The sequence below is a fragment of the Coenobita brevimanus genome, chromosome 76 (assembly GCF_032717465.1).
Source record: "Coenobita brevimanus isolate Jiangsu-jjx chromosome 76, ASM3271746v2, whole genome shotgun sequence".
Taxonomy (NCBI): Eukaryota; Metazoa; Arthropoda; class Malacostraca; order Decapoda; family Coenobitidae; genus Coenobita; species Coenobita brevimanus.
Window position 1 is genome coordinate 5553059 of NC_137029.1, and position 19200 is coordinate 5572258.

The following is a 19200-nucleotide window of genomic DNA, read 5'->3' on the forward strand; positions in this document are numbered from 1 at the left end:
TCATTTATTGCACAAGTTAACTGCTACTTTATTCCGGCTACTTTATTCCGGCTACTTTATTCCTGCTACTTAGTTCCTGCTATTTTATTCCTGCTATTTTATTCCTGCTACTTTGTTCCTGCTACTTTATTCCTGCTACTTTATTCATACTGCTGTATTCCTGCTACTTTATTCCTGCTACTTTATTCCTGCTACTTTATTCATACTACTGTATTCCTGCTACTGGCTGACTGTTTTAGTTAGCTTAGGGTAGAACGAGCCTCACCCGTAACATATTCTTTGGCTACGTAATTACATTATTTACACCCACACCCTCGGAGATAGCTCGGATGCTACTGTTATTTTAGGCTAAGTGGCATGTGTGTGTGTGTGTGTGTGTGTGTGTGTGTGTGTGTGTGTCAAGAGAGAGAGAGAGAGAGAGAGAGATGGAAAATACTGTGAAGAACAAGTTAATCACGAATATTCAGTCCACACCATCACAAAACGTTTTATATCGTCAGGATGACCGTATATAAAATGCTTTTTGGCTCTCTTTCATTTTATTTATTTTTTTTTCTTGTAGGGAACAATCTGCGGGCTTCTTCCCTTTAGTTCCTTCTTCCTTGCATTAAAAAAAAAATAAAAAAATAAATCCAAAACCTCAACTAGCTAAAACCAAATCTCCTCCCAATTAAATCGTTCAAAGAAAAACGTCAAGAACCACGCAGAATAGGCCCTAGTAAGTTATCAATGTCTACCCTGCATCATTTATTTCCTACCCCACTGCTACACCGCCCACACCAGGAGACTGAGCAGTCCTCGCAAGACGCAACCAACCGCCATGGGAGCCTCTAACGAAGCGCTAACGGGGTGCTTTCAATGCTAGTATTCCAGTAGATGGCACTAGCATTTCAACAAACACAATCCACGCACTGTTTAAAAAGCATAATTTTCTTCGTTAAATACCTACACTGTTGAGTGAAACTGTGAATCATGATAATGCCAGATTATGTAATATAAATAATACAAGTAGAATACATATATAACGTAGCGTAAATTGTTTATATTTATCATAACCGGAAATTAAAATATCATTGATGGCATGCGATGGCAACCCGCCATTTCAGTGATCCTATATTATTTACTTTCCGCTACATTTAGTGCAAGTTAGGTTCTTAATACATAGTTTGTTCAGACTAAATTACGCCTAGTGGGCATCTTGACTCATTCAGTCTCCATGTGGACAGAAATTAAATGTTGAGTACATACTGGGACTCAACATTTTGCTCACTCCCTTCACGCAAGCGCAACACAAGACAGTCCCATGTAAGTTTTTTTTTTTCACGAGAGATTTGTTTTCAAAACAAACGCACGAGGACTAACGCTTAAAATAATACAGTTTAGACTACTTGTGGTCTGGTTAGGTTAGAAGCAGTAAGTACTCTAATTGCTTTGCAGGGTCTGAATGGCAATACAGACCGTCTTGTGGTGCGCATGCGTGCAGAGATTGAGCAGAATGTTGATTCCCAGTATTTACTCAGCATTAAATATCTGCCCACGTAGAGACTGAATGAGTCAAGATATCCACTAGGCTTAATTTAGTCTGAACAAACTATGTATTAAGAACCTAACTTGCACAAAATGTAGCAGAAATTATATATATATATATATATATATATATATATATATATATATATATGACGGGTTCCCATCACATGCCATCAGTGACATTTTAATTTCCGTTTATGATCAATATAAACAATTCACGCAACGTTATTATGTTTGTACGTGTTGTGTTTGTAATACTGTATTTATATTACAGTATATGACATTACTAGGATTCACAGTTTCATACAACAGTGTAGATATTTGACAAAGAAAAATATGCTTCAGCGCGGGGAATGTTTGTCGAAATGGTGGAACCATCTACAGCAGGGGTTCCCAACCTGGGGTAAATTACCCCAAGTGGGGTAATTTGGTCTTTTGTGAAGGGTAATGGGGGAGGTAACAAAAAAAAAAAATCTAAAAATCATACCAGTTATGATAGACTTCGGACCTATACTAAAATTCAGAGATGAATGTTTAAAGTCATGTTTATTTGGTATCAGTGTTAATAATAAAAATAAATTACTCCTTGCAATAACCCTCTTGGTTTTAGCCTAACCTTTAATTAAGTCCTACATTCAAACTAAAATCTAGGCATCAAAATGTTAAGCAGCTAAAATGCAATTGTGGAAACATAAGCAATGAGGGGTAATGAGTGAAGAGAGGTGTGGAAAATGGGGTAATGGGTAAATAAAGGTTGGGAACCCCTGATCTACAGGATTACTAGGGTTTTCAGAAGTACCCCATTACGGACTATCCTGCATATCTAAAACTTTGCGTTATTTGTATCAAATTGCATACTGATCGCTAATTATCGCAGGATATATTTGCCTCTAACAAAGAGCTATTTACGGACTATCCAGCATATTTGAAAGTACTAGTTAACTTCCTGTATCAAATTGCATACTGACCGGAAACTACCGCATGATATATTTACCTGTAATTCCCAGTTCATTTTAATTAATCAAGGTGGGTTTATCAAGGGTATCAGGTGTAATGACCGCTGTTGGATCTTGTTAGCCCAGTCAAGAGACGACCCTCAACGCGTTCAGTGAGAGGGCATACTTAGTTTTGGCGTAGCACTTGACAGCCTCTCTCTCTCTCTCTCTCTCGGCTTGCTTTCTGTTCATTGGACAGGAAGGGACTCCTACTGAAGTGTAAGAGGTCACACACACACACACACACACACACACACACACACACACACACACTACTTAAAACATAGCATTCGATCTATCTCCGAGGTAGTGGGTGTAAATAATGTAATTCAGTAAGTAGCCTAAGAATATCTGTTACGGATGAGGCTCGTTCTACCCTAACTAAAACTGTCAGCCACCAACAGGAATAAAGTAGCATGATTTTTGTTTTGTTTAATGCAAGGAAGAAGGAACCAAAGGCGAGGAGTCCGAAAACTGTTCCAAGAAAAAAAAAATTACAAAAGAGAGCCAAATTCAAGATCGGTTCATTTCGAGATGCCTGGACACACTCCGTTTGAAAGACTGGAAACCATAGGAGGTAGGAAATACAGACAGAGGGAGACAGTTCCAGAGATGACCTGTTGCATACATGAAGGACTGGAAGTAACGGTCAACTCTTGCATTAGAGAGTTGGATAGAAAAGGGATGAGAGTTTGTTGCCAGACGGGTGCTATGCGCCCGTCGTAAAGGTGGAAGGATGCAAGCAGACAGTTCAGAGAAGCAGTGACCATTGAAGTAGTGATAGAAAAGAGCTAAAGATGCAACCATGCGGCGAAGAGACAGAGGTTGTAGGGAGCCAGCAAAAGGAGGAGATTAAATGAGACGAAAAGCCTTTGACTCCACAATATGGAGAAGAGCTGCATGCTAGGATCCTCCCCACAAAATAGAGTTGCACTCTACACAGGGGCGAATAAAACCCATGTATAAAGTCAACAACTGTGCAGGGGTAAAGAAGGTATGGAGTCGATTTAGCACACCTAATCTCTTATCCATCCATCATCCAATCCTACGTTGCCCCATGAGGAGAGTAGGAGCCCGGGGCTAGGCATGTTGGTCCTGACGAATATGATGAGAGTGCCCAGCCTCACTCTTCCCCGCGTGGCACTACGTGAACAAAAAAAAAAAAAAAAAAAAAACTTTGGATATAAACCTTCACCGGCTCAATCCGATTGGAGCGCCGTAAATACCCACTAAACCACCAGGCGCCAAAATATGGTTATATCGTTACCACTCAGCGCAGTAAATGGTTTCCTGGTGTACAGGAAACCATTTGGTTTGTCATTCAGTGTAGAGTCAAACACAGGCAGAAGGAAGAGGAAAAAATGAAGTAAAGAAAGACAGAAGAGGGAGTGTAAAGTCACCCGTAGGCAGCAGGACGAGGAAAGATGAAGGAAAGACAGAAGAGGGTGGAAGGACACAAGGATGGAGGAGAGGAAAGGGCAGACACACGAGAGCAGCACTACATCGAGTGAGTGGATGGTGAGCCCCCACCTACCACAATATATATATATATATATATATATATATATATATATATATATATATATATATATATATATATATATATATATATATATATATATATATGAGAGAGAGAGAGAGAGAGAGAGAGAGAGAGGGTCTGATTGACTGATTATCGAAAATTAGGAATATAAAACGTCAGCCCATTAAAAGCCGTTGCATAAAATGTTGTACTTTGAAAATCAGAGATTCAACTGTGGGCAATAAGACCTCTCAGTAAAGTGTGAATTTTTTTAGTCTTTTTGTAGAAACTGTTAACTGAAACGTATTTTGTGATACCTGTCATTTTTCTTTTTTTCTTTTTTCCGTTTGTGGTAAGATGCAAAACGCAAGCTGAAGTATGCAGTGGCGTCGTATAACAGTTTTCCGGGTTTATGAGACCTGGCAAAAAATAAATAAAATAAAATTTATTATATACATATGTAAGTGCGCATGAAAGTGTCTGTATATATACATGGAAGTGTGTATGTGTGTGTATATATATATATATATATATATATATATATATATATATATATATATATATATATATATATATATATCATCGCCAGCATCTTTTGCCAAGTAGAGCACACATCAACCTTGGTGATTACTAGCTCTCCTTCAGAGTGGTTGACCGTACTCATAGATTAGATTACACTAATGTTATCATTGGCTTACATATGACAACCACTGACAAACATAATGCTCGATTTTTCTCTGAGTGGTTAAAGACATTTAAATAGACTAATCTGATTGGGTTAATAGTTACATTTTATGTATATGACACAATTCATCCCCATTAGCTGGCATCCTGGTACTTTCCTCTTAACATAGAAAAGTTAGCATTAGCTCTGTTATCCTTTAATACCACCAAATGTTTTGAATAGATGGACTGCTTGGCCTCAGGGAACGGATTATGTAGACTATGCCTTGAGAAGGAAAAGCTACTTACCTCCTCCACCTATCATTTATCTCTCTATCTATCTACATTCTCATATATATATATATATATATATATATATATATATATATATATATATATGTGTGTGTGTGTGTGTGTGTGTGTGTGTGTGTGTATTGGGTGTTTCAGAATAATTAATTTTCGAAAACAAGTTGTCCTCGACCTAGTTCCACACTATGGGAGAACACTTCTGGCTATGTTTCACTGAAAGTGGGGTATATTTCGGGGTCACTCAAAAGTGAACCTTTTTGTAATATCTTGAAAAATTCGCTATGTCTCTGTGCACTATAACAGGAAGGAAAGGAGGAGGTTGGAGGAGACAGTAATTTTGGAGGAATCCAGCCCTACGTCAGCGACTTCCACAGGCGATAATGAATTTGTCCGTCTGACTCCAGCTATATCTCCTTGCCGTCTTCATGCAGCAACAAGCATGAATGGGAAATCTGTATGGGACAAGAACTTGACTGCTGCCTGAGACTGGGACAATCTTTCGGTGCGCCAGGCAAGAAGTTGATATGCTGCTGCTGCCCAAGGCCTTGGTTATAATCTCGGGGAATATGTGATTTCGCCTGCGTCAGTCTATGGAGCCCAGTGCAAGAACAAAGAAGAGATAGCACATGAAATCCCTGCATCAGTCAGGACAAAAGATATCCCACTGACAGTTCACTGGGATGAAAGGCTACATCCAAATATCTTTCAAGGCAAGAGTTTGCAAAACCGGATCGCTTTATTGGTTTCCAGGGAAGAGACTGAAGACCTTCTAGGTGTTCCAGTATAGCGCTACATGAAGCTGGAGAAAAGCTCGCTTGTGTTGAGGCCAATCTTCAAGACAAGATTATTGCGTTGAGCTTCAATACTACCGCAGCAAATATTGGAATACATTGGGGTGCTTGCACACTAACTGAACAAGAAATCGGAAGATCAACTGTGTGGCTGGCTTGTAGACATCATGTTCATGAACTCATCCTGAAAACCGTCTTCAAAGTTTGCCACGGATCTTCCATTGGACCAGAGATAGGATTATTCAGGCAGTTCCGGAAACACTGGCCCTTTGTCAGTCAGTCCTTGTACAAGACTGTAAATACCGATGAAGATTTTGTGAAACTTTTCGTCATCAACATCGCCCTTCAGGAAAGCAAGAAGTACATGCTGACATTCTTGAAATCCACCCTTGAGAGCGGAAATCATCCTCGTGAAGACTACAAGGTACTACTCCATTTGGTGTACATCTTTTTCGGGTGTCAACTTGACCAGTCGACTTTCCACCCACCAGGAGCCATGCATCAGGTGTGATGGATGGCAAAAGTGATTTATGAGAATGAGATTGTTAATCGTGATGTTTGGCAGCAATTCCCAACAATGATGCAGAGAGAGAGGCACGAGGCGTGCACAAGATTGCACTCTTCATCTCCTTGATTTATGTTGAAGCATGGAATGAAGCAATGATATCTCAATGTGCACCTCGTAATGACCTTTTTTTTTTGTTTGTTTGTTTTGGAGAGCTACTCGGATTGGAGAGTTCCCGATGCAGATGAAAAGACGGTAAGACATCACTTGTGGTATCTGACGGAGGAGCTTGTGGGCCTTGCCTACTTTGACAAGAGTCTGGAAGTTTCAGTGAAGCACGACATGGTGAGAACTTCACAAGGAAGAGTTGCAGCAAAGGCTTGAAAAGGCTCAAGGGCAAGAGGGTCCGGTTGAATAAGCCCTTGGCGGACTTCGTTTCCGAAAAATCGGTCAGTCTGATCAAGTATCTGATGGATTCTGGCTTGGAGCCAACGTTCTTGAACAAGGATCCAAAAGAGTGGGAGGATTATGCATACAACCAGTTGCCACTGAAACGAGTGAGGTCCTTGAAGGTGGTCAATGACCCTGCTCAGCATGGCATTGCCATAATCAAGTGCTTCAACTTGATCGTCGATTACAACGAAGAGGACCAGAAGCAGTTCCTGCTTAAGGTGGCTCACGAACATGCATGGGCTGTTCCAAAGAAGACGAAGAAGGAGTGTATTTGTTTCTGCATGATACTTTAGTCTTTGAGTGAAAATGAAAAAAATTCAAACATTTCTTTTCCACTGCGTTGAGAAAAGTCATCATTTTGAGCGACCTCTAAATATAGCCTGCTTCTATTTTCCCCAAAATTGGTTTGAACGATCAGTATGAGATGTGTAACAACTGATAAGAGCGGGATGTACTTGCATGAAAGAAATTAAGATGAAATTTTTACCCAGCTTTTGAAACACCCTAATATAATATAATATAATATAATATATATATATATATATATATATATATATATATATATATATATATATATATATATATATATATATATATATGCACACACAAACACAAAGGTACACCCGAGGAAAGTTCCGCGTTATACACACGCTCACCGCTTCCATATAGTAAGTGTGAGACGAGTGGTATTGAAGCAGTAACCAACATTCATCTATCCGGTAAGTGTGTGAAAAGGATGGAGATGGAAGTGGGAAGGATATGAACTTTCAGCTCTCCCAGCGTTCCTCCTAACTTAACCTCTCCCCTCCCAAACAGTGGTACCAGACATTTGAGGAGAGAGGAGAGAGAGACATGGGCGTCCGGAGGGGGGAGCAAGGGTGGGCAGTTGCCCCCCCTTGGAATTCGACAGCTTCAGTTCTTGTTCAAGGATAAATGAGTGATTTGAGTCGATTCATGCATTGTCACTATGCATTTGATGTAACTCATGTAAGTATATGCCTATGCCTCTTTGGAGTGTGTGTATTATGATATAACCTCACATATTTGTATAATTTCTTTTATTTTGCCCCCACTTACAAAAAATCCTGCGGACGCCCCTGGAGGGAGAGGTCGACCGACAGCCATGGAAAGCACATCTCCTGCTGCTGCTACTGCCAGCGACCCATTCAGGGGGGCATCCAGCAAACCACAGTCTCCAGCAACCCAGATCAGCGGGACAGTGGTTTGGTTTTAATGCTAGGGCTGGGTATGGATTCATCAAATGCCAAATTACTGGTGTTGACGTTTTTGTGCACAGCCAGGCTGTCATTAAGCCAAACCCACGGCACCTCCAACGCTCCCTTGGTGATGGAGAGACGGAGGAGTTTAGTCTGTTTGGGACTCCTAAGGGTCCTGAGGCTCGGGATGTTACTGGGTCGGGAGGTGTGGCCGTGCAAGGTTCTGCGGCCGTGCAGGGTTCTGCCCATGCACGGCGACGTCTCACGGCCCGGGGACGCCAGGCCAGGGATCCTTTGAGTCCTGGAGAGCTAAACATCATCGTGAAGATGTGCACTGCAACGGCGAAGGCTTTCTGTGGGGGTGATAAGGGGGCTTTGCGCATTCTCCTACCTAAGATCATTGAGGAGAACGGGCTGCCTCGCCTTATCATCCCCGAGTGCATCGCTCGCAATGTACACTCGGTTCCTCGCCGACAGGAGCGTCGGGCCAGGAGCCACGATCTGCTGCCCCCCACATAACACCGAGGAAGAGGCTCAGGCTGGAGGCCCTCCTCAACAAAAGGACTGCCACCCTGATCACCGACCCGGCTCCGGAAACGGCCACGGAACAGACCATGGAAGAAGTCCACCATCCGCCATCAATGACTGAGGTGGGGGAGGACTCATCTGACACCACCTCCATGGCCGAGGATGCGTCGACTGACTCTATGACCGAGGAGGAGGTCTGTGGGTCCTCCCCTCCCCAGGCAGTGGAGGGCATCCCATCTCGCCCTTCCATCATCGACCTCAAGGATTGGCTAGACGTAGCCTCCTACATACACTTCCTGACCCTCAACGCCCACACCCGGTCGTACCAGCTCGGAGCCACGATCTACTCCAGACTCTACGATCTGCTGCGGGCTGCCGACCAGGGTGAGGAAATTCGACAATTATTGATTGTCAGAGGGGAGGAGGTGCGTCTGGCCGATCTGAGAGAATTTTACCATATGTTCCCACTTCCCTCCGTGATTGGCCCTCTTGATCGGCAGTATCATGCGGTGTGAGGGCGAGTCCCATCATTGTGAGAATGAAAATAAAAGTTGGCCTGATACCCATCATTGTGGGTGATGGCTATTAAGCCCCCCCCCCCAAAGAAAAAGACATTTGAGTGTCTGGCTACTGTTTCACTAGTGGTTGTCTCACCCATAAAGGTCCGAACTGGCAGGCACGTGTATAAGGCGGAAATTTCCTCGGTTGTACCTCTCGATTTGCGCCAGTATTGTGTTCCAGAAAAAGTCATGTGATCTGAATCTCGTGTAAACATAATATTCCCATAAGAATACATGTTAAGTGAAGGAGTTGGGTACTGTGAACTTTCTAGAGTACTATATGGTGAAGAAAATAGTAATACTATAATTCCATATCTTTTATTACACTTGAATTATGTACACACACATACAGACAGAGAGGAGAGGAACAGGCAGCTCATATCACAACTTGTCCAAATCCGTCTCCTGCTCTGACTCGCGTCCGGCGATTGGCTCCGGCTTCCTCTTCTTAAAAAAGTTTAGCATGGTGGTCTGGGCGGTTTTCCTCTGTTTTTTCCTGAATATCCCGCTGAAGTATCGAAGCTCTGCCAGTACCTTACGGGAAACTGTAGAACTTCTCTGTTCATTTGGGTCATTCTCCTCCCGCAGAGCAAGTCCTGATCTTATATTTTCGAACGAATCTGTAAGCACTTTTGAAGTCAAGAAACGCTGGAATTCTGGTTCCTTGGCTGATGTTGCTGCCTCTTGCTCTCCCACAAGTTCTTTTTCTACTTCCAACAAGTCTTAATTGGAAAGTTCCACACGATTTGACTACAGCAGGTCATTCATTTCTTCCTCCTCCACTTTCTTTAATCCAAGTTCCTTGGCTAGTGTCAGAGACTTCCTATTTGCATTCGCTGAATTATCGTCAGTGACAAAGCCCTTGAACTCACAAACTGTGGTCGGATCTTTTTCCATGCACCATTTAGACACTTGGTTGGAAGCTCTTCTCATGCCGCATTGATGAAACTTAAATCGTATTATTTTAAGAAAAAACGAGTCTTGTCAACAAAAAGACATTTTTTGCATCGTGTTTTTCCTTTCAAAACACGTGTAATTGAAACGCGAGTAAATCGATATATATATATATATATATATATATATATATATATATATATATATATATATATATATATATATATATATATAATCAGAGAGAGAGAGAGAGAGAGAGAGAGAGAGAGAGATGAAATATTACCGGCACCAGTGGTTCTCAACCTGGTTGGTGCAAGGGCCCAGGGTAAAACCAGAGTAGGCCTAGCAAGTGTGTGTGTGTGTGTGTGTGTGTGTGTGTGTGTGTGTGTGTGTGTGTGTGTGTGTGTCACGGTGAATCATTGATTTACATTCAGTATTCATTTTCTGTCAGCTCCAGCCTTCAAAGGGAATGTTTCTTTGTATCCACGTAATGAGTTGGATTCTTTCTGGTTGCTGTTCACCCTCCTACTTTATTTCTTTCTGTTTCTAATGTGTCCGTTTCGAAAGAAAATTAATGATACTAGGAAGTCTTGTATTTTAGAATGGACCCCAACCCATTTATTAAACTCTGAACATCAAATGGTTGGTGTCCATTTCTAGTCGGTATATAAATCTGTCCTGCCAACTTCAATTTTTTTTTCTAATAAGCTTCAATTGCCAGTCGCTCGTTACATCTACAGGTGACACCTTCCTTTCCCTCGTATTCATATACTTGTTTCTTTGACTGACCCTTAGTAATGTGAACCAAACAATAATAAGCATCGGTAAGTCTGTAAACGGAGAGAGAGAGCAAATTGTTTTATTTTTCATGGCATGAAGAAATGTTAACAAAAATAGATTATGACCATACGTGTGTTGGATTGATGTTTGTGACTGTGATGCTCTGTTGTATGACCATGTTGTTGTGTTTATGATAACGAACATGCGTGTCTTGATTTCATGTTTATGACTTGTAGGTGTTGTCCTATGACAACATGAAGGTATTTATAACCAATTGGGTGTGTTTTATGACGATTCGGTAATGTTTATGGCTGTGATCGTGTTGCGTGTGTCATGTCCGTATGTTGGTGTTTTTTACTTTGTTGAAATGCCAATGACTATGGGGCAGTGTTAATTACGTATTATGGTGTTTATAACCACGTGGTGATGGTTATGACCATGTGGTGGTGTCTATGGTCATGAGGTGTGGTCTATGACCATGTGGTGGATTTTATGGCCATGTGTTAGTGTTTATGACCATGCGATTGTATTCATGGCCATGTCCATGCGTTGGTTCTTATGACCATGTGGCGGTATTTATTAACATTTGATGTTTCTGACCTTTGATGGCGTTTATAACTTCTCTTGTAATCTGAGTTATGGTGATGTCTTTAATATATAATCAAACAATGTCCACAAACAAGTATCGCTTTGTGAACTTATTTTCTGCACTGCTCTCACACAAGCCAAAATACAGCAAAAGCGTTGACTACGATGGAGACAGCACTATTTTGTCTGGCATGCGGCCTCCCATCGAAAATCGTCAGAACAGCATTAGTACTAAAATTTTAAATGTGCTGTACTATTGAGATGTTTATGTGCACTTGTTTTAGATATGAAGTTAATTAAAAGCAAAGGGGGATTCTCATTTCTGTTTTTAAAGCATGGTAGGTGCAGGAGAGAGAGATCTTCAAGTGGCGGCACCAGAATGGAGACTCCAGTCCCTGACTATGTATATGTCTCTTTAGGGGATGATGGACTGTAGAACAGCTCACTCAGTCAGTATTCAACTGAGTTTCGGTCTCCTTGAACCTGCCGCTATAATAATAACAGCAATAATTCAAGAAAAAAATTTTAAGACAAAAACGATGACAAGAAACGAGGAGGGGAGGCAAGGATATGAGAGCAAAGGCCAAAGCGACCGCGACCCGAAAAGGGTTGCGAACCACTATTACACTATTTTTAAAGATTTTATGCAGTATCCACTTTAAAACTCCAAGCACAGTCGCGCTCAAAAGTAGTTGTTTCATGAATTTAGTTATTTAATTATCAAAATTTTGCCATTACTGTACATACAGATGCTGAGGATGGACTGCACGGAACTCTTCGCTAAGAAAGGCACATGTAAACCCATTGTTCTGATAGCTACGGAAGAAAATGTAAACGACACGCGATTGTGAAATAATCGACTTTCCAGATACAGTCTGTCTATATATTTATTGATAAACAGACAAACAGAGAGATAGAAAGACATAAATAAATATACATATACAATAGATAACTCTTCGAAACAACGACAGTATTTTTCGAAGTATTGTATAGTATGTCGTCTGAGCGCTCGTGTCTGTTTGCATATGTTTTGATTGTCTAAAGATTTCCCTGCTACCAGTGTAATACATTAGTCTTCCTGAGTATCTGTGATACCGTTTTGACTCGAAGATTTCCAGTGAGTATCGATAAAACAATGATACCAACCACCTCAGTCAAATTCTTAAAAAAGACCATCTCACACACACACACACACACACACACCAAGAATGCCGTCACTGCTGCATTTATTTTCCTTCATTTGCTATTATTCTTGTCGTCGCCGTATGGGTATTTATCTATATAAGTCTGTTGCTGCCTAAGCATTTTTAAGTTGGATTCTTTACCTATCATTCAGTACAAGCCGCGACACTCTAGGAAACGTTGTATATGAAGGCCAACCAGAAAGATTACTGTAGATCAGAGCTGGGGTATAGAGTGAGTTTACATGGGGCAATAATGATCATACTGAAAACAGTAGCAAACACAGTAACGATACACAGTACTTAATAAAAAAACAAATAATTGACTAAGAAAAAGATACATAACACATAAATTCTTATGCAAGACTATTTTAGAAGCATATATATATATATATATATATATATATATATATATATATATTATATACACTATATCTATGCACACACACATCTATCTATCTATCTATCAATGTATATATCTATATATCTATATCTATCTGTCTATCTACCTATCTATCTATCTATACATGCACACACATCTATCTATTCTCTGTCTATCTACCTATATCTATCTATCTATCTATATAAACCTTTATTTTTAAATCCCTGGCACACGAGCAATACTTATGCCTGCGTTTGCGCAATTAATTGTGTGTCTATCGGAGTTGTCTTCTGACTGCAGGTAAGTTCCTATAAGGTAAATAAGGCGGAGAATAATACCATGCTCTTCAATCTTGGCTAAAGCGTTCATGGTCATATTTTTTTTTTTGTTTTTTTTGTTTTTATGCCTGCGGGTTCTTATGAACGTGGAAGAATCGGCTCATGTTAATCAAAATGAGATGCAGAGAACATGACTCGCAACTAAAGTGTTAAAAGAAATAAAATACCTAGTGCTATAAGGAAGTGGTTTATATTAAAAAGTCCTCGACCATAACTAACAAATAAATTCTACATAAATGCATCGAAAAGACACAATCACCGTTCCTTACAAGTAAGCAGTCATGCTATCCACATTCCGGAGGTATCTGGCACCTCTGTGTGCAGCCTTATCCCACGACAACATTGCACTATTTCTTCGGACTTTATTTTTAACCTTTGATTTTCTTTGTATCGCCATATATGAGAAATATGAACATGGGCATTAAAGCAAGTGATACAGTGTACTATTATGCGATATCGTTATAAGCGTAATAGGAAAGTAAAAAGCACCTTGCCAACCCTTGACTAAGTGACTGAGGGTCTGATCTGAGGGACCTTGAATCTGGCAGTCATACCGAGGCAGCTGTTGTGGTAGAAGTTATGTTTACCTCAGTCGCCAAGCGTGTAGTGCAACGTATTGGACTTCGCCTACCTCACCACAATGGACAGATTGCCAAAATACCGACATGGATAAGGTAAATACTATATATATATATATATATATATATATATATATATATATATATATATATATTAGTTTTTGAGGCTCCAATATGTTTGCATGTGTTGGCCGTGGTCACCTAATGGCGACACTCCATGCTGCTCGATCTCTGGCAGCTTCCCTATTCAGTCCTTTATCCCTGAGATCATTCCCATTGACCTCGTCCCAGGTCTTTTTCAGTCTACCTCTTGCAACCCTACCTCCAACATCAATACTTTTCACTTTCTTCGCACAGTTATCTTCTCCCATCCTCTCCAAGTGCCCAAATCACCTCAGGCTATAGTCTGTTTGACTGACCTGTGCACCCGAGATGTATGGGGCAAGTAGGGTGTGTTTGTTTCGCGGCTGTTGATTTGAAGCCGATGATGTCATTGAAGTAAATGCATTCATGTATTATAGTGCAACATGTGGACGTAGGTGTACACCGAGGGTGGATATTATAGTGCAACATGCGGACGTAGGCGTACACCGAGGGTGGATGCAGTGCAACATGCCGTGGGTGGATAATTTGATTCAAACATCACTCATATATATATATATATATATATATATATATATATATATATATATATATAAATTTTTTATTGGTACAAATAATCTATGGTGTATCAGAATTGTACCGGGGTGCATCGAAAATGGTTAATTAAACTGAAGACCTGTGTTAATAAGTTTTACTGAAACAAAATCTTTATGAAGCATTGAACTCTAATAACATTAGGCTAAAAAATATTCTTTTACAAACTTGTATTGTTTCGTTTATATGAGAGAGAGAGAGAGAGAGAGAGAGAGAGAGAGAGAGAGAGATTTGCAAAGATTATACTATTGTAACGGACCCCATGTTGTTGTCGTAATTACAGCTTCGATACATAAGCGATAACAGTAAGAAACGGTTGTAGGTGTAAACTCCACTGAGTTTCCAGTCCTGCTTCGGCTTACCATTTATCAATGGCTTTCGTTGATCTCGTGACCTATGTTGGGCCATGAAACAGGTGTAGTGAACCAAGGAATGGATTGGATGAACGGAACTTTGGTGCATTTTGGAGCTGGGGTATACAATAATACTCCGTGGGAGTGGGTTGAAATTTATTGTTCTGAGTTTAGTGAATGATTATTTTAATCTATCCCTAGGAAGTGAAAGGCAGAGAGTAAATTAATAGGAGTGTGGGACGAAGAAGTAGATGGGTTTTGGCTATAGTTATGGTTATGGCTATAGTTACATTTATGGTAAGATTGAAATGAGTCATTTACAGTACAATAAATGAACTGTGCAGTGAAAATATTTTTCAGATCTCTCAAACAGTACAATATATCATTGCGCTCCTTTACCAGGTCTTGCCATGTACATAAAAAGGTCTATAATCCTGAAAACAGCAGCCACTTTGCGTTACATTATGAATAAACTTTAGCTGGTCAAGTTATTTGCTTCCGGTAAACAAAATATTTTTGGTGTGTGTGTGTGTGTGTGTGTGTGTGTGTGAAATGAAGAGTGTTTCTTAAAACAACGAAAGCTCTTTTACTGGAGGCGAACAGATTTTCGTAAAATTTCTTATTGCTTTACATTTCCACAGTTCTCACAGGGAAAATGCTTAGTGGAAGGCATAGTTCAAATGCTTTTTTAATCTTGCTAAAGTCAGTGTCTGTAGTTTGTACCAATGGTCCCAAGATGACTGTTTGCATCATGTTAAATGCTTTCGATGAGTCATGTCATTGCTCGGAAAGCTAAAATGCGGGTATAAGTCTGAAGTCAAAGACGTGGTTCAGTGTTCAAGCAGAATCGGTAAGATTTTCAGTCAGCCATTTCACTGTAGCATCAAAACAGAAGAGACTGCTTATCAACGAGATGGTACCCGTTGCAGATGGCAGAGCAGCAGCAGTGGTGGTAGTGGTGGTGGCGGCGGGCTGCAGTGGAGCTATGTGTCGAACCCCGGGACGTGGCCACTGCGGGGAGACACCATCGGCCAGGTTATTGCCAAGGCGGAACAACAGTATGGCGACCGTGAGGCAATAGTTTCACTCTACCAGTCCACCAGGAGAACCTTTTCTCAAGTGCATAAAGAGGTAAGCTTTGGGTTGCCCCCAGAAATTTGTTTGTGAGATTTTCAAACATATGAGCTAGGTGAAGAGGCGATATGTCAAACTAAAAAGCACTAGAGGTTCCAGGATCTTTACGAACCGCGAAGACCTGATTCATATAGATAAGGACGAGTCTGAGGAGCATTCCGTAGTAATTTTCATGATATAAATTTCGAAGTATTTTATGCATTGCAACAGAATAATCTTTATTATACAATACCACAGAGATGGTTCTGATTACTGTACAAGTATATGCCTTTTATTATGACGGACATATTCTAGAATTAACTTTGTTGAACATCAGTGTTGTGTTTCTGATGGATGTTGTGATTGAAGAAGATGGAATCCTGTCAATGACTGAATCGTTCTTGTGCGCCAAAATAAACTGATCTGGACAACGGCCGAAAACGTGTTAGGAAAAAGTTCTGCAAATATTCATAGTTTAAGGTCAAAGAAATTCATAAATATGAAGAGCAGAGACGGTAGACATACTTGAGAGAACAGTTGATTACGTACTTGTAAAAAGAAATTTGCTTCAGTGTGTCACTGACATTAGAGAAGGCGTTGTGGAGTATCTGCTGAACATAACATTGTGACGTAAGAGGTAAACTGAGAGGAGCTAAGTAGACGAAGAGCAGAAGTACACTCACAATGAGAGAACAGAAGTGTAAAAAAAAATTTAAGCAAAGATAGAACAGTGAGAAAAGATACACAAGTTGTTGAGTTCTTTGAACTAGAATCAGACTGAATATTTGGCAGGTGGTGGTAAACTGTCACTTGCATATTCAGGACATTTTTTTTTTTTTAAGGTAAATGCACTGATAAATAAGCAACACAATGTGAATATATGACTTGAAAGATCATACATATTTTTTTTTTCTGTGGTGACATTTTGTTGTTAAATGACGGTTGATAATGTTTTAAAATATCATCTACCTTAACCCACTGGCTCCCAGGGTTCCCGTGTGAGGGACTGTTTTGGAGGGGTACCTCGCGTATCGCACTCCGCTTATCGGCTGAAAGTCGCGAAGCTCATACGTTATTGCCACAGGGTCACCCCCTTTATTAACTTTTGAAAATGCCCAGTCCGGCCTATATTGAGGACACTGGGCACAAATATGTGTCTTTCTGCGTACATCACAATAATACGAAAGTAGATAGAGCGAGACACACTCAGGCAGTTTGGCTTCCATGCCTGAGGTGCGTTGCTTGCAGTATGTATGGTCGCGCACACATTTAAAAGGGCAATTGGATGACTGCCCCGAATGTGATAGGCGCTGAATATCATTACTTAATTTAATTCAGTGATATTACCTGTTTATTTATACTTGCTACCTCCGCACGAGTTACTTCCTTTGGAAGAGATTTTTCTAGCACCTACACAAATGTCTGGTGGTGGTATGTTTAAATGAGAAATAAGTTATCAAAGTGAAGGGGTAACAAATATCCTACTAAGCCCGACTAGTTCGCCAGGATTCACGCTTCCTCGCGCCCGCGCGCACACACACACACACACACACACACACACACACACACACAAACTCTGTATATAAGGCACAAAAGATGAAACGAAGAAAAAATATATAATCATAGAGAAATATAAAAAAGGAAGAAGCTTAAACTACAAACTTTATACATACTGTAATGTTGAAGGTTGTGGGTCTGGGATGGAGCAGCAGCCAAATTAAAAGTGGGACTTGCATGAAAGGATTGGCTGTGATCGACGTCTGTACTGGTGCTGTACAGAAAGATTTCAACAAGGGGGTGAATGCAAAAGAGGGATTGTAGGTTAATTGACCTACAGCACATACAGGAGCGTCAAGGCATGCAAGTGATGACCAGTGCACGGAGATGACTGATGTCTGTGGTGAAAATTGGTAAGTAGCATAATATCCGTATTAAAAACTTGAATACACACCGGTTCCGGGAGGGAAATTGGGGGAGGGGGTTATACTGCTGGGGATGTGATTAAGAGGTAAGTATAAATGCTTAGCACCCACCAGAAAGTGACCTGCCACTGGGAAGGATTTAGTATTTCTAAGTGCGCGTCCACACGTGTACTCGAACAAGTAATGACAATATGTAAGCAACACAGTGACGAACACGCTGCAAACATGTTGGGAACAGCAGTGTCCAGATCATTTTGGTAACATCATGATGAAATGTCAGCTGCCTGGTACGAACACACTTATCGTTTCTGTTGCCAGTGTTCGCAGCTGCACTGAAACATGTTTGTATACATCTGTCCAAATACTGCTGCATACATGTACCCAAACATGTTGCCAGCTGTGTTGCCAACATATGTTCGAGGGCATGTGTGGATGCACCCTAAGGACACACACACACACACACACACACACACACACACACACACACACACACACACACACACACACACACAGCCCTACAGAGAGAGAGAGAGAGAGAGAGAGAGAGAGAGACAGAGAGAGAGAGACAGAGAGACAGAGAGAATGTGAGTGAGACAGACAGACAGACAGAGTGAGAGTGAGTGAGTGAGTGAGTGAGTGAGAATGTTAGAGAGTGTGAGTGAGTTGCAGAGAGAAAGAGAGAGAGAGAGAGAGAGAGAGAATGGGCGGTATTCTAGTACTGTTAGGAAAATTAGTAACGCATACTCCTTACAGATTTATTTTTTATTTTGCTCCGTTCCTATACTCTTGTGTTATTCACGTAATCTATGCAGACACTGAAAAATACGTAAGAAGCAAACCTGGGGATATTAATGAGTAGCGTGGAGAATAAATCGTTAAGGACTATGTGTTAGGGAACGTGCTTATCCGACGAGAAAACGGCTTAATGAGGCTTCTGAGAGCACCGGCCACTGTATCATAATGAATGTCGTCCTTGTTGCTTATTCCCTTTCATAAGAGGACACAGGAACCTCAGATAACAGGAGGCCTGCTGACTCTTAAGGAGATTATCTTTAGTGATATAACTGATAACAATATATAACCAATATGTGTGAGAAAAGGGCAGAACAGAAGAAAGTTTCCCTTCAGCACCACTTGTTCCGGCAAAATATTCGGCTGGAAAAAGATGGAGACATTTTAATTATAGGAGAGAAATTAAGCAGAAGCTTTCAGTGGAAAGACAAAAGAAGAAATATTATGTGATACGAATGTCTAGTCTGCAATTCCGAAAAGAGAACACATACAGTCGCATAATGGTCCTATAAT

At 40.7% G+C, this 19200-nt stretch overlaps 1 protein-coding gene across 1 annotated transcript; it reads left to right on the plus strand.

Moving 5' to 3' along the window:
* Window positions 1-13809: 13809 nt before the first annotated feature.
* On the plus strand, window positions 13810-16423 carry LOC145408290 (uncharacterized). Its single transcript, XM_080279065.1, has 3 exons — window positions 13810-13907; window positions 15790-15991; window positions 16311-16423. Exons 1-3 carry the CDS (start codon window positions 13813-13815, stop codon window positions 16338-16340), a joined length of 327 nt encoding a protein of 108 aa, XP_080135191.1. The 5' UTR covers window positions 13810-13812; the 3' UTR covers window positions 16341-16423.
* Window positions 16424-19200: the final 2777 nt, after the last annotated feature.

Coding starts and splice junctions, on each gene's coding strand:
- LOC145408290 (XM_080279065.1), top strand. CDS start 13,813: ATGTTTACCTCAGTCGCCAAGCGTGTAGTGCAACGTATTGGACTTCGC. Junction 13,908..15,789: donor AAAATACCGACATGGATAAG/GTAAATACTATA, acceptor TACCCGTTGCAG/ATGGCAGAGCAGCAGCAGTG. Junction 15,992..16,310: donor TTTCTCAAGTGCATAAAGAG/GTAAGCTTTGGG, acceptor GTTGAACATCAG/TGTTGTGTTTCTGATGGATG.